General features: G+C 35.3%; 1 protein-coding gene across 1 annotated transcript in view; it reads right to left on the reverse strand.

The window, feature by feature from the left end:
* Positions 1–17,616, reverse strand: part of FBXL17 (F-box and leucine rich repeat protein 17) — a 494,196-nt gene that overhangs the window by 349,330 nt on the left and 127,250 nt on the right. Inside the window, exon 5 of the mRNA XM_027869182.1 lies at positions 12,907–13,014. Within this exon, the coding sequence (XP_027724983.1) occupies positions 12,907–13,014 (108 nt within the window). The remainder of the gene's footprint in view (positions 1–12,906; positions 13,015–17,616) is intronic.

A 17,616-nucleotide genomic window follows, 5' to 3' on the forward strand; every position in this document is an offset into this window, starting at 1 on the left:
CTTTGGACACAGTGAGTGCCTAATAAAGACTTTTTCAGTCATTCATTCATTCATTCATTCATTCATTCATTCATTCATTCCAGGGGAGACATAGATTGAAGAACATGGTGTGTGACCGGACAGAAGGTGAATATGTGTGAGATGTTACAGAGGCAGAAAAACATGATTTGGCAACTGATCAGATATGTGAATGAGGGAGAGCAAAGACTCGAGGATGGCATCGAGTTTACAAACCTGGATGAGTAGAAGGACAGTAGTACCCTGCATAGCAAAAGGGAAAAACTAAGTGATAAGAGAAATAGTCAAATAAGCCACACAAATTAGTGTAGTTCCAAAAGCACTGATACTAAAAGTAATTTGACAGCAGATGAGGAGAAAAAAAAATACAATCTTTTTAAGCTTTTAGTTATTTGTATTCAGTGCTATAGCAAAGCTAGGTGGTGCAGTGGATACAGCACTAGCCCTGGAGTCAAGAGGACCTGAGTTCAAATATAGCCTCAGACACTTACTGGCTGGGTTACTCTGGGCAAGTCACTTAACCCTGTTTGCCCAAACCACTCTAGTATTCTTACCAAGAAAAACCCCAAATGGGGTCTCACAGTCAGGCATGACTGAAATGACCTAACAACACATTTTTAAATTCATAAAAGAATGTATCTGCAGTCCCAAAGACCATTGGTATAGGACTCTCTCATCACTGGTGGAGATCAAGACACCACATGCATGAGGGGCAGGACAGGGTTGGCCTGAGCACGAGAGAGGCAAGCTCTTTAGTTCTCTTCCAGCTCTTTGATCACTTCAAGTCTCTTCAAGTCTGCAGACCATCTTAGGCTTCTGCAGTCACTTTGGGTACTTCTGGCTTCCAGCTTCAAGAAAGATGGTGGAAGGCCAACTCCAAGTTGCTAAAAGAAAAGACCATGAAGAAGCAGACACAAGGAGCTGGCAGTCTCTATCATGATCCTATCTCCAGCCCACTACACTAGAGACTTTAGGGAACTTAACTTCCCTTTGGGTTAGATATAGCTGAGCTGAGTTACACCCCTTCACCCTCCAAAATTGGGAGAGCTTCTTTGCTCTGTATTGCCTGGTATATATTTTCCAGTGGCTACTTTCTCTGACTTGTATTTTACTACCAATTTAGATAAATGGGTTTCTTGGCCAAGCATTACAGGTGTTCAGTGTGGAACTGGTATTCAGTGGAAAGGGAGTCAAGTCTTAGATATAAAGCTTGAGGTCCTGATTCCTCAAAGAAACAATAATAAGATGTTAGCTTGAACCTGAAAATCACATCCCCAAGACAAATAATATTTAAGGGAGAAAAGAGATATAATTCTAGCCCAAAGCCCCTCTCTCTGAGAAGAAACCAGAGTGGCCAATTTTCTGGCCTCCACCCCCATTTCTCCTGTTACTAGGAATTAAAAACCCCCTTGAGATGAGTTCAGGGAGAAAAAGGAGAGGTGTCTGTTCTGCCTCCCTTCCAGACACACGACACCACTATGCTGTACGTGGAGGACAGCCCTCACAATAAAATACACAGGATTACAAAGGAAACCAATTATATCAAAATACAGTTAAAATAAAAAAAAAACAAGTTCTCCACTAATTGTTGGGGGACTTGTGAACGATCCAACCATTCCGGAACACAATTTGGAGCTATGCCCAATGGGCTACATCACAAAAAGATCATAAAAAAAGGAAAAGGACCTACATGTACAAAAATATTTATAGAAGCTCTTTTTATGGTGGCAAAGAATTAGAAACTGAGGGGATGCCTATCAATTGGGGAATGGCTGGACAAGCCGTGGTATATGAATGTAATGGAATACTATTGCGCTATAAGAAATGGTGAGCAGGTGGACTTCAGAAAACCCCAGAAAGACTTGCATGAACTAATGCAAAGTGAAGTAGGTAGAACCAGGAGAACACTGTACACAGTAACAGCAACACTGCACGATGACCAACTGTTAGACTTAGATCTTCTGAGCAATGCAATGATTTAAGACAATTCCAAAAGAGTCATGATAGAAAATGCTATCAATATCCAGAGAAAGAACTACGGAGTCTGAATGCAGACCAAAGCATACTATTTTCTCTTCTATTTGTTTCTTTCTTGTGGTTTTTCCCTTTTGTTCTGATTCTTTTTTCACAATATGACTAATGTGGAAATATGTTTAATGTAATTATACATGAATAGCCTATATCAGATTGCATGCCATCTTGGGGAGGGGGCAGTGGAGGGAGGCAGTGGAAATTTAGAACTCAAAATCCTATAAAAGTGAATGTTGAAAACTAAAAATAAATAAATAAAATTTAAAAACTTACAGAAAAATAAAAGTAAATAAAAATAAAAAACAAGTTCAGTGAGCTAAGTTATGAACCCCTGAATACACATACATACATACACACACAGCAGCTAGGTGGTGCAGTGGATAGAGTGGCAGAACTGAAATCAGAAAGATGCATCTTCCTGAGTTCAAAGCTGGCCTCAGACACTTACAAGCTATGTGATACTGGGCAAGTCACTTAACTCTGTCTGCTTCATTTCCTCATCTGTAAAAATGAACTGGGGAAGAAACTGGCAAACCATTCCAGTATCTTTGCCAAGAAAACTCCAAATGGAGTCACAAAGAGTCTGACACAACTGAAATGACTGAATAACAACAACACATATATTCCAGTATTTTGGTTTCTGAAATGAAACTACTAGAACTACATTCTCCACAAAGAACTGATTTAATGATATTTTTGGTAACATGTTAATTTGGGAGGCAGGTTCACCAGAATAAGGTCCTCCTGCAATGTCCCAAAATGACTAATATAATTATTATCAAGATCTTGAATTTTTTCTCTCTTCTATGATAGCATCATTTCCTTGAAATTCTTTAAGAATAACCATAAAATTTAAAAACCATACCCTAGATCAATCTTCAAACCTGTCTTGCTTGTCAACAAACTCTTATTAAGCACCTACCACGTGCCAGGCTCTGCATTGACCATTGTAGATATAAATACAAGCAAAAAGAAAGTCACTGCCCTCAAAGAGCTTACATTCTAATGAGGAAAGAAAATGCATAAAAGGGAATTGAAAAAAGGGAGGAGAAGCTGGAGATACCCAAAAGGGCATGGTAGTAAAGCTAGAAAATGAAGTATGACTGGTCTGAGCCCTACCTTGAAATGGAGTTACAGGAAGAAATCACTGGTGGGAGAAGGAGTCACAGGGCAGAGGAAAAAGGAAGCTGGAGGATGGTGGCATGGAATTTCAAAGGTGGGCAATGAAACTATAATTATTTTAAAGTGTTAGAACTATCTCAGAAAAGAGAAGGCAATTCCTCAGTGAATTAATATAAATGATATCCTAAAAGGTTTTGCTGTGTATCCTTCTTTAACTCTATTTGTGTCTTTGATGTCTCTTTCTTCAATTTTATTTCTTATCCTGTTTTTGTCTTTCATCCCCTTTCTACAATTAGGGTTAAACGCTAACACAATAATCACTTACTGACTGAAGGCTTAAGCACTGAGAAGTTAAGTGACTATTCCTAGGCAATACAGCACCATGTGTCAGAGGCAGAATTTGAACACAGGGCTTCCTGACTCCAACTCTGCTATCTATCTCCTATTTCATGCTGCCTCTCTCACATATACATACATGTATCTATGTGTGTATATACATATCTACATACATATGTATACACACATACATAATTTTAAAAGCTTAAAACTTCTCTAAGACTTTTGGGATACCCTGTACTATCCCTCCTCCTAAAATTGATCTGCAGCAAATATACACTTTTCAAATGAATTAAGATTAATTCGGTTTTGAGAATTTTGTGTTAATTTCATGACTCCACTTGAAATACCTAAAGTTAAACTATAAAGCTGAAAAGCTACAGTTGGAAAATCTAGATTGGTAAATTTAATATATGGGATAACTATAAGATAAAATAATAATCAGAAATTACAAAAAACAGTCTATGTTGACATAAGTAAAGTAAAAAAGAAAAGATATATCAGAGACGCATGTGCTAGATGTTAAACTCTCCAAAGAATATATCAATCATAACTGATTTATGTTATGCTCTGATGAAAATGATTATCCCTCTTTAATCCTTTTCTCAACCATATCCTAAGCACCTATGAGTTAAATGTTGTTGTCCTTTAGTGAACTCAATCCTATTCATCATTTTTACTTTATTCCCTGGGAGAGGCAAAGTGACATAACAGAAAACTTCCTCAACTTGAAGTCAGGGGACATAAGATTTGAATCTCAGCTCTTGACCCCTGACAGCTGTGTGGCCAGGGTAAAATGCTTCTTCAGCTCACTCAGTCTCAGTTTTCTCATCTGTACAATGAGAAAGCTATTACTTGAACTGCCTCCATCACACAACTGTGAAGAACGACCTTTGTAAACCCTGAAGTATGTAAGGTAGTATTAAGACTCATATTTCAAGTTCAAGAGTAACTAGCTATTCTCAGCTGCAGCTATTTTCCTTCCAATAGCTCCAAGCCATGCTCATCTTTATGTGCTTTCTTCCCCTATTAGAATATGAGCTAATCTGAGGGTAGAGACTGTTTTCCTTGCTTGTATTTATATGTATAGTACTTAGCACAGTGCGTAAAACATAGTTAGTATCAATAAATGTTTACCTAGGCAGAAAAATAAGAATTAATCACAAAAGGACCTTAGGGAACAGAAAAAAAAACACCCACATAATCTATTTCTGGAAGCACTTCTTGCAGTAAACAAGAAACATGAAAGAGAATAGATAACTTATCAAATGAAGATTGTTAAACAAACTGCGGTACATGAATGTAATGGAATATTACTGCACTTTAAGAAATTATTCATGTAGAGAATACAGAGAAGCATATGAAGACAAATAAACTGATTTATGTGAGTTAGATTTGCTAGACTGCTTTTTTTCTCTTATTCTTTGATAGAAAGGTTGACTCTTAGGACAGGGAAGGAGGAAGAAAGGGATATATTCATAAACTATGATGATATAAAAACAAAGTATCTCAATAAAAAAATTTTAAATGCACACACAAGATAATAATAACAATAATAATAAACAACTGGTTTACTCTCAAAAAGTAAAATAAAAACTTTGGGGCATTAATTTTTAGGTTATTCTATTACCTAAAAGAGTGTCTCTCATTCTCTCTCTCTCTCTCTCTCTCTCTCTGGCAATACATGTGTCAACTTCATTATCAATATGTACATCCCTAGAAAGTATACTGCCAAGGTAAATGAACTTATCCACAACACTCAAAACTTCTCCATTTGCTGTAACCAATGGTTCCAAGTATAGGTGTTATGGTGCTGATAGAGCACCTGTGTTTTCTTGGTGTTAATTGTTAGGCCAAAATTAGCACAAGCAGCAGAGAAATGATCAATATTTTGTTGAATCTCAGTTTCAAAGACCTATGACATATCTCAACTGCTCGGGGCTGATGGAGTCACACTGATTAGTGATAAGGAAATGATCCTAGAGAAATGGGCTGAACACTTCTATAGTGTTCTCAACAGACCTCACAATGGGCAAGGTAGGTAGGTGGAGGTAGGACAAGGAAGAAAAGGAGATAGATAAAAATTAATAACAGTCTTCATTAAAAGTATTTAAATTTTTTTAATCTCACAGGAATGACTCTCATGACTTTACAGGCATGTCATTTTGGCAGATGAGAAGGGGATAAGCATTTTATATAAGTACCTGCGACATGACAGTCACTGTGCTAACTGCTTTGCAAATGGTATCTATTTTGATTCTCGCAATTGTCGAGGTAGGCGCTACTATTATACCCAGTTTACAGTTGAAGAAACTGAGGCAAACAGAGGTTAAGTGACTTGCCAAGGTTATACAGCTACTAAGTATCTGAGGTCAAATTTGAACTCCCGACTCCAGACCTAGCTCTCTATTCTACACGTCACCTAGCTGCCTCTATAAGATAGAATAGGAGATAGGACCTATGGAGGTTAACTCTTGACATGGAAATGCCTTCTATCAATGCATACCAGAAACTCATTATTATTAGTACTAGAGCATTTCCTAAAAACAAAAAAGGTGGTTAAATGACTTATACAGGTTCACACAACTAACATGTATCACATATAGGCAAGACCTAGACCCTGGTCGTCTTAATTCCAAGGTAAGCTCACTATGACATGCTGCCTCTCAGGCAGCATCATGTATGTTGAAGGTTTTTTAAAAAACAAAACCTTATACAGAATGAGACTCATACTTTGCAATTATAAAGTATTTAAAATAATGTAATCCTGTAACATTTTAAGAAAGATTTTTTTTTAAACTTTTTTTTGGGGGGGTTAGGCAATGGGGTTAAGTGACTTGCCCAGGGTCACACAGCTAGTAAGTGTTATGTGTCTGAGGCTGGATTTGAACTCAGGTCCTCCTGAATCCATGGCCGTTGCTCTATCCACTGTGCCACCTAGCTGCCCCCTAAGAAAGATTTTATTAACAGGTCACAACAGACATTTACTTTAATTGTCAATAAATATTTACTAAGTGCCTACTAGGTGCCAGGTTCCATGCTAAGCCCTAGGAATATAAAAGGAAGCAGAAGACCTGCCCTCAAGAAGTTTACAATCTAATGTATTATAAATCTAATTTACTTGCCAATATTCTTCACATTCAGTACTAAGGTCAGTACTTAACTCCTGAGGAATAAAGTTGATTATGTCATGTTTACCCAACAAACATCACTCTGTAATACCAACTCATGAAAGCTCTTATTTATATAGAATTTCCTAAGAAACTCTAAGGTTTGAAAGTTCTTTCCTAGTTACCTGTGAGGTAGATAAAACAAGTATACCTATCCTCATTAAAAATTAGACTAGTCTGGCTTATAGTGACTTATTAGCTCATAGAGCTAATAAGTCATAGAAACCCAAACCAAGGTGTCTGGCTCCAAAATCAGGGTTATTTCCATAATACCACCAGCTATTTCACAAAACTATAACAAATTTGTGGTTTAAACATGAACCATTAGAGAAATATATGCTTTTCTGATAAGGCTTTAAAAGAAGCCACATCAGGGAAATGTCACCCTATACCACCCTATATCACCAATGTCTTCACAAATCTTTGCCTATAAAGTAGGTTTTCTTTATAATTATAAATTATTTTGGTTTTTTAGTATCTATCATTGTATTATAACTACATAATTTAATATAATAAACATTTTAAACACAGATTTTTACAAAGGGTTAATTTTCTCTTTGGAAGGTACAGTTGAGAGTTCCCAAATACTGGAATCTCCTGCAATATTAGAAAATCACGGAGTCCAGGAAAGATCGCTAGATTAGTAGCTAACAGATGAAGATTTAATCATAGGACCATAGAGAAATAGCTAGAAGAGATCTCAGAAGTCATCCAGTCAAATCTCCTAATGAAAAAATAAAGAGGTTAAATGACTTGCTAAAGGTAATGCAGGTAGTGAGTTTCAGAGGTGGGACTTGAATGCAGGTCCTCCAACTCCAAAATATATGTTCTTTCCTCTGTACCACACTGCCTCCCATTCCTAGCTGTATGAAAGAAGACTGACTTTCCTCTGTGAGTCTTAATTTCTTCATTTCTCAGTTTCTGTCTAGCTCTAAAGTTCTAAGATTCTAGGATTGGAAATGCTTGTACGGCTGCAGGATAAGAGATCAGGATAATTAATAAAGTGGACTTGGGAAAATGCAGGAAAGTAAAAAAGAAAATATAGAAGCAGGTTGATTAGACCAAACACAAATCAAGTGCCTCAATCTATAATTACTCAAACTTATTAAATGTCAACTACATATATGGCACTGAGCACATATAAAAAGTATCTTGCTATTTCTATTTAAATGAAATTTAAAAGCAATTTTGTTATCTGGCCAGTATCTGTGACATCTGTGTGGGAATGTCTAGCAGATATTTGGAAATACAGGGCGACAGTGATTATAACTAGAGAGAGAGTTTTGGGAGTTATCTATTTGTACAGAGGTGGTAAATGAAGCAATGGATTTCATGGCAATGGGCTGCCTTAAGAGGTAAAGGTTCTTCGCTCTTAATTGTACTCTGTGGACTAAGATTAAATGATGGGGGAGATTATAAAGAGAATTCTCCATCAGGTACAGAGTGAAGTAGATGGAAAGTTCCTTCTAACCCTGAGATTCTATAACTTTGGTACAGGCTACTTAAACAGTTATACTAACTAGATGCTATTTACATGACCAGACACCTTTTGGCTGTAGCTTCTCCCACAATTATAGGAAGAATGCTTCCTTCCTTTGGTCTACTGATAATGAAATCTTTGGGAACTAAAAAACCAAGAAAGCTCTTATTTATTCTCCAGTCTATACAGAAATAGGAAGAGAAGGTGATGAATAAGTTAGCTTCATAATTCATGATTTTATATTTGTTACATTTACCTGGATTTGGAACAAGAAGACTTATTATACTATAACATAGTCTTATTATTCTTATATTCTTATTCTTATTATAATAAGAAGGTTGAATGCCATCTCTTCATTACTTAACAACTATGTGATTTGGGACAAGTCAGTTAACATCTCTGAGCCTGCCTCAATTTCCTGAACTATAAAATGAGCTAGGTTTGGACTATATGATTTCAGATCTGTTCTATTTCTAAATCTATATTCCCATAATTCTATGATCCCTACAGAAATTATCTCCTTAATTTTTATTTTTAAACTGTATTTCAGAATTAGTAAATTAAAATTCACATGGATTTAAATATTAATTTTAATTAATATTAATTTAATTTTAATTAATGACTCATTCGGAGGAAAAACACTGAAAACAAAAGTTTTTGTTTTAATTCAATAATTTTGATACTGGATTTAATCTTCCTAATATACCACTGCAAAAATATCATACAAGAAACAATGGCTGATATGTTAAAATGGGGATGGTTCACCCCAGTAAACTGAATAATCTAATTATGGATCATTTTTCTGGTATACTATAAAATGATAAAATATTAAAATCAATATTGCAACTTAGAAATGCACGTTTTATATTAAAAAAGCAAAACTTATTTCTACATCTGAGTGGGAAAGAAAATATATTAATGTTAAAACAAAAGAAATGGACTTGTAAAATCTATTAAGACTACTGATTTAAATCATTTTAGAACTGATTTAATTAAACACAAACTGAAATTACTAAAATTCAAGAATCCATAACATTCCTGAAGCTGGACCTCCAGAAACATTTTATAGATCTTAAGTTTTAGGGGAATTATGATTGCATGGACTTGCTTATTTAATTGGCTATTTGCATTTACTAAACTTTTAAAGAGTGAACTTAAATAAACAGTATTTCTTTTACTACCAACAACAAAATCAACAACAAGCTTTTATTACATGCCTACTATGTTCCATGTACTGTGATAATAACTAGGGGTAGAAACAAAGGCAAAAGGACTACTGAGGTTAATTGAATAAGGAGAAGATATGGTTGGACTTGTACTTTAGAAGATTATTTGACATTGATTACTCATGAGCTCCCGTGGGTTTAACTGCCATAATTATCTTTATGCAGACACCTCAAAAATCTATATATTGAGCCCTATTCTTTCTTCTAAGTTTCAGGCCCACATCACCAAATGCCTTTTGAACATATCAAATTCAATCTGCCCAAAATAGAACTAACAATAACAACAACAAATAGCATTTATATCACTCTGTGTGTGTGTGTGTGTGTGTGTGTGTGTGTGTGTGTGTGTGTGTGTGTGGCAATCAGGGTTAAGTGACTTCGCAGAATCACACAGCTAGTGTCAAGTGTCTGAGGTTGGATTTGAACTCAGGTCCTCCTAATTCCAGTGCTCTACTGCACCACCTAGCTGCCCCTATATCACTCTTAAAAGGTTTGCAAAGCACCTTACAAATGTTATCTTACTTAATCCTCACAACCACTGTGGGAGGTAAATGCTATTTTAATTCCCATTTTCTAGATAAGAAAACTAAGGCAGAAAGAGATGAACTTATCATTTCTCTCCCAAACAAAACCCTTTTCCAAACTTCCCTGTCCTGGATGGACACCACCATCCCTCTCAGGTTTCTAATATTAGCATCCTCTTCCTCACTATCTCTTAATCCAAACATCCAAGAAGTTTCCAAATCTTGCTGTTTCTGCCTCAATGATCTGTCACATTCAAACTTCTTTCTAGTCACACAGTTGCCACTTTATTTCAGGTCCTCATCACCTTTGGCCTCAATTATTGCAATAACCTCCAATTAGCCTCCCTTCTTCAAGTCACTCCCTACTCCAATCTACCCCCTGCCCCTTATAGCTGCCAAATAGATTTTCCTTAAGTGAAGATATGATCATGTCATTCCTCTATTCAATCAACTCCAATGACTCCCTATTGCTTCTAGGACTAAATATGAACTCCTCTATAACTTTTAAAATGCTTTACAACTTGGACCCAATTTATCTTTTCTGCCTCACTGGACATTACTTACTCCCCCTCCCCAATTGGGAAATCCCTCAAAACCACGCTTCTTCCCTGTTTGTCAAAAATGGCACTCCATTTCCCATCTCTATGTCTTTGCACTGGACATTCTTCATGCTTGGAATGTATTTCCTCGACATGTCTACCTCATAAATTTTTTTTCTCCCTCTCCAGTCAACCAACAAACATTTACTAAGCAATTACCATGTGTCAGACATGGGGCTAAGTACTGGAGATACAAAAAGTCACAAAAGACATACTCTCCCCTTAAGGGGCTCGCAGCAGAAAATAAAGCTCAATCTCCACCTTCTCCATGAAACCTTTCTGGATTCCCACTCCCCCTCCCAACCCTCTCTGAAACTGCCCCACCCCCACCCCCCCACCCCCCCAGCAACTGCTATTGCCCTTCATCCTTAACTACCTTGAATTAAACAACTTAGAATTGTATTTATTTCCTTCATTTATTATGTATAGAATGATATATATGTTCCTTGCTAATGCAACCTTCTTGTGATTAGGAATTCTTTCTTTTTTTGTTTTGATTAGGAATTATTTCATTCTTTGTACTTCTATCCCCAGTGCCTAGCACAGCACCTGGCGTATAATGGGGGCTTTAAAAATGCTTGTTGATGTTGAATAGATAGTAATTGGTGATGAAGAAAATTTACAGAGAAATTCTTACCAGGCACAGATTTTCCTAATATTTATCAAAGAGATGCACCATATGACTGCTCCAAGGTCTGTTTTAAGCACATTATTTATAGATTCATAGAATGTTACAATCAGGGGGGAACTAAAGGATGGTATAGCTGAACTGTTATCTCCTCCCACCAAAAAAAACACTTTACATATCAAGAAACAGACCCAAAGAGATTAATTTTCTAAAGTCTCATACTAGTTAGTGGCAAAGCTGGGATTAAGATGCAGGAAAGAAAGAGATTTTTTAAAAGTCATGAAAGACTTTTAGATTATTAAACCTCTGAGGGCTAAAGTATGAACTTATTGCCTGATTTTTAACCAGAAGAAACAGATAAACTAGGTGGGAGGATACTTGCATCCTTTCCACCTTAAAAATGTTACTCTATTCTTTTGTCTGAACATAGGTGACTAAGATAGGAACTCATACTATGACATGAGTCATTCTTATTGTAGCAAGCATTGGGACTGCTTAAACCTTTGTGATTTCCTTTGATATGAATCCAATATACTCCTTTCCCAATGGGAAGAAGCCAACAAAAACTGTTTCTAATTTTCAGGTGAATTTTCCCAACAAAGTTTTTCTGGCACTGCTCTAAGAGTCTTCCCCTCTTCCAAAAGGTAACTGCTATACAAGTGACTGGTTCTCTAGGACAAAATAACATGGCTCATATGCCCACTACAGAATCATTCAAATATAGCAGAACAGTGATTATCAATTGAAATTTGATTCTTAGCTCCTAAGGAAATATGCTTAATTGTGTTGCGTTTTACTTCCTGTTAGATTCTAGATTCTATGCTATCAACTACTATTACATTGAAGAAAAATTAAACTTTAACTTTAGACTTCCTACAAATTGAAGGTACATTCTTCAAGGGACAATTTTTCTATTAGAAAAGGTGAGAAATATTTTTAAATATTTTAGTGCACATTAAACTTTGCCCTGTGTCATTTTTCTATAAAACAGAAAAGATGACACCAAAAGCATGGACTACAGAGAGACGTATGTTTCTGAGTGTGCTAAGGCATGACATCTGTGTTAACAGTGCATGTGGATGTACTTGCTGAACCTGTTCTGACTTCACAGATCTGGTACTGGGGCCTAATTCTTTCCCTAAGTACATTTGTCAGTTTGAGGTTTATATGTCTACCCTGATCATGCAAAATGGTTAAGTAACCAATGTCTACTTCATTTCAGGACATGTAGCCCATCTAAATGACAATCAAATGGCCATTTAAACTTAAATCTTCTCTGATAACCACTTGGAAAATACATAAAATTCTTATTTATCTTCATTTTTCAAAGTATACATGTAACACTATCATAATTATAACTTTACTAACATCCTACTTTTGATGAATGATCAAGTCAGGAGGGGACACTGCGTCCTCAAAGCCTAGGACACTGCAGTGCAAGGTTTGGCAGATGGTACCAAGCTGGCCCCACTTGATGCACCATTGCCAGTTGTCTGACAACCAGCCAGCTAAGTTCAGAGAGATTTAGTACTCTAGTCTGGTCAAGAGTAATTTTTTTTTTTTCTGCAACAGCTCTCAAAGACTATCTATTAAAGAGAGAGAAGGGAGAAAAATTTAGAACTCAAAATCTTATAAAAGTGAATGTTGAAAACTAAAAATAACAATTTAAAAAGAAAAAAAAGATTCCCATGTATTCTAGTTAATTTAATGCTACTGAGGTCAAGAACTTGAGCGACAATCACTGATGGCAAATACACAGCAACTGCACCTACCTTCGTTAGGTGGATGACTCCTTTTGAGGTAACGGAACAGCCCATAAAACCAACATACTGTAGTTCAGGACAGTGCTCAGCAAATGCTTTTACTGACTGATCTGTCACCTGTGTGAAAAATATAGGAGAAGTTATTAAAGATGACATTCTAAGGTGCTCAGTACAATAAACTGTAACAACTACTGATCATCAGTGGTGATGTTTGGATTCAATGCAAAGAATTAAAAACTAAGATGGTAAGGGGGAACGGTACCTATCATTTGGGAAATGGCTTAACAAATCATGGTATATGGTATATGAACAAAATATAGTACCATATGCATATGGTATGTAGTGTATACACAAAACATGCTATATGAAAATAATTCTGGGCTGTGAGAAATTATGACAGGAATATTTTCAGAGAAACCTTGGAAGACATGTATGAACTGATATAGAATAAAGAAAGCAGAACTAGCAGAATAATTTCTATAACAACAATACTGTAAAGGCAACTTTGAAAGGCTTAAGAGCTCTGAATAACGCAATAACCAACCACAATTCCAGAGGATTCATGGTGAAACATACTACCCACCTCCTGACAGGTAATGGTCTCAAGGGCCAAACTGTGATATTTATTTTTTGGACATGGCCAACACAAGAATTAGTTTTGGTTGACAATGCACATTTTTACAAGAGTTTTAATTATCCCTCACCAACCACCAGTGGGAGAGAAAAAACTGAAAAAAAATTAAAATTGTAAAAATACTCTATGACTATAAATACTAAACTGTCATAAGTCTCAAGTTTTGTTTTGAAGACATATTTCAAGTTGTCTCTGTAAAGCCTACATCACAAATAATTATTAGCTTATAGGTATCTTGTATGCAAATATGCTTTTTACACACGTTCAAGAAAAGATCATTCTTCAGCGCCAGAAATTCAGACAACCATTTTGGATGTTTAAAATGCTTCAATGTCACTCTTTTTTTTATCCCTAAACTCAGATCTCTAGCACCATGTTGTTTTGTAACATATTAAAGCAAAACAACTTCCCAGATTGGCCATGTCTGAAAATGCAAGTCATATTCTGAATCTTCAGTCTATTACCTCTCTATCAGGAGGTGGTTAACATGTTTCATCGGCAGTCCTCTGGAATAGTCACTGGTCATTGTTATATAACACAATTGTATTAAAGTTAGAGATAATATTTAAATGAACACTATGGAAAAGTCAAGAATTCCAATAACAGCATATATTTTACCGAACTAAACTAATTTTGTTATTGAGATATTTAAAATTCTACAAATTAAATATTTTACCATAATACAGCAACACAAAAAGGATCTATGATTTCACTTCACCAATGAGGAACACAACCCACCTTTAACTTAATACATAAGTCATAAAGATCTTTCTGAAGACTAGAAAAATTAAGTTACTCGCCCAAGGTCACACAACTATAAATACCAGGGACAGCATTTGACCCCAAGTATTCCTGTGTTGCACTTTCTTTACCTTGCCATGTTATCTGTCATAAAAACACATGGATCCAACAGTAGTATTGCACTATAATTTTTGGAAATTTTAAATAATAAAAACATAGAACTCAAGAATTGTTAGAGACTTTAAGAGATCATCGCCTAGTCCAACTCTTTTATTTTCTAGATTAAGAAACTGAGGCCTAGTTACATGGCTAGAATAATGTGAGTAATAAATGGAGGGCTTTCACCTACAAGGTTTAACTCCCACTACAATACACAAACACAAAATCACGCTTTGTAATATTATTGATCACAAGATCATAGATCTAGTGCTGGAAAGGTCCTCAGAGCCCATCCAGTGCAACTGCCTCATTTTACACATGAGGAAACTGGGGCCTAGGGAAATTAAATGATGTGACCTATCACTTAACTAGCACTAAGTTTTGATGAGGAATTTGGTACAAAATCCTCTAAATACAGAACAAGTGTTCTTTACGCTTGGACCATAAAGTTTTGCAAAAACTGTGCCTTTGGCTGAAAAACTAGGCAGAGTACTTTTAATCTATGCAACACATACGCATATGGAAGAGCTCGATTCACATCTATAATGTTTCAGGAGCACTGAGAATATGAATAATTCTATACAAAAATACTACAAATGACAGCCTACCACCAGGGGATGCACAAAAACAAGGGCAAAAATAACCTGCAATAGGGTCTTAGGTTTATGAAGATGTTATGAGCACAGGTTTTTAATATTTTAACAGTAATGAACATTTTCTGGGCTGAATATATGAAATTTTCACAAAAGCAGACGAATATTTTTCCAAATTTGAACTTTAATCACAAATGAAATAATATAATCAGTTGCAAAAGTAAACAAATACATGCTCTATATGAAAAAAAGAATATTTTAGTACTCTTTAAACAAAACTCATAACAAAATTAAAATTAAGTCATACTTTTTCAGCATGTCAAAGTGTCTCCATAGCTTACTAAGCACCAACCTTCATAGCTTATAAAAAATCCTATTTCCCAAGTTAACTAAGAGGAAGATTTCTTACTTTTTATCCTCTCACAGAGAAACCTTTTACAGTTATATCTGTACACCACATAAGCACTTTAACACCATGTAAGCACTTTAACTAATTTCTTGCTATCCATAATGGACAGTTATTTTATGCTCCTTTATGAAAAAGTAACATCCATGTGTACCTGACTATACTGTGCCAAGATTAGTATTCATTTATCTTTCTCAAGTCTATCTTAAAATCCTGAGTAACTGTTAAACTTTAGGAAGGCATAAAAAAGGTATATAGTACGGAACAGCACTTTAGAATGACTATGTATACATACATACATACATACATAATTAAATTTTATTTATTTAAAACACTTTAAGTTTTGAACTGTTTCCCTCCTTCTCTCACCACCCCACACTAGAGAAGGTCACCATTTGACATAGATATGTACATGCAAAAAATCATACTGCGCATACTTCTATTTATCAGTTCTTTCTCTGGAGGTTGATAACATCTTCCTTCATAGGTTCTCTGTAATTGATCTGAATATTTATAATATACAGAATAGTTGAGTTGTTTGCAGCTATTCTTCAAACAATATTGCTGTTACTGGATACAATGTTCTCTTGGTTCTGCTCATTTCATTCTTCATTATTTCCTACAAGTCTTTCCATGTGTTTTTTTTTTTAAATCAACTTGCTTATTTTTTCTTACATCACAATAGTACTTCATCACAATCACACATCACAATTTGATTAGCCATCCCCTAATTGATGGGTAGCCCCTCAATTTCCAGTTATTTGCCCCCACAAAGAGAGCTACTATAAATATTTTAGAACATGCAGGTTCTTTTCCTTTTTCCCTGATCACTTTGGAAAATAAACCTAATAGTGGTATTGCTAGGTATACACAGTTATGTAACTTTGGGGGCATAATTCCAGATCTGCCCTCCAAAATAGTAGGATCAGTTCACAGTTCCAACAACAGTGTATCAGTGTCCCAGGTGTGATACAATTACCATAAAAAGTTTAGTACAAAAACAAATGATACAGTGCAAAGAAATATGTTTATTCATTTTTAGGAAACTATTTATTTGTTCCTTTGAATCACAGTAGAATATTTTTGTGTAAGACCCAAGTATACATATGCAGCATGATAGAAAGGAGTCAACCAGTAACAATAAGATATATTTTATTAATTAAAACAGAAATTTTTAAAGTGGTCATTTGATTTGTAATTCATAAAAAGAAAACAGTCCTATTCTACACTGTTAGGGAGAGTTCCTTTTTTTCCACCGCTTTTGTCAGTCACCTGGAAGACCTAATGGACTCACCCACAAAACGGAAGCAGAGAGCAGAATGGTTTAAAAATCAGAATCCCCATTTACAAAAAAATACACTTGAAGCCCAGAGACAAAATCAGAATACCTGTTTACAAAAAATTACATTTGAAGCCCAGAGACACACAGAGAGTAAAGGTAAAGGACTAGAGCGAAATCTATTATGCTTCAGCAGAAGGGGAAAAAAAAAGCAGGGGAAGCAATCACAATGGCAGACAAAGCAAAAGTAAAAATAGATTTAATTACCATTGACAATGAAGCAATATATAAGCAACAAATAGCATAGCACCCAGACTCCTAAAGAAGATCAATGAGGTACAGGTGAAAATAGACAGTACAACTACACTAGTGGGGGACCTCTACTTTCTCCCCTCAAAACTAGATAAATCTAACCACAAAAATAAACAATAAAGAAGTTAAGGAAAGGAATAGAATTTTAGAAAACTTAGATATGATAAACCTCTGGAAGAAACTGAATGGAGTTGAAAAAGAATATAACATTTTTTTCAATGCTATAAGGCACTTACACAAAAATTGACCATATATTAGGGCATAAAAACTTCACAATCAAATGTACAAAGGCAGAAATAGTAAATGCATCCTTTTCAGATCAAAATGCAATAAAAATTACATTCAATAAAGGGAAGTGAAAAGATAGATTGAAAATTAATTGGAAACTAAATAATCCAATACTAAAGAATAGGTGGATAAAAAGAAAAAAAATCATAGAAACAATCAATAATTTCATTAAAAAGAATGACAACATACCAAAATGGGATACAGCCAAAGTAATAATTTGGGGAAAATTTATATCTCTAAACACTTACATCAATAAAATAGAGGAGTAAATCAATGAATTGGGCATGCAACTAAAAAAAAACTAGAA

The sequence above is a fragment of the Vombatus ursinus genome, unplaced genomic scaffold, assembly GCF_900497805.2.
Source record: "Vombatus ursinus unplaced genomic scaffold, bare-nosed wombat genome assembly UNPS02014792.1, whole genome shotgun sequence".
Taxonomy (NCBI): domain Eukaryota; kingdom Metazoa; phylum Chordata; class Mammalia; order Diprotodontia; family Vombatidae; genus Vombatus; species Vombatus ursinus.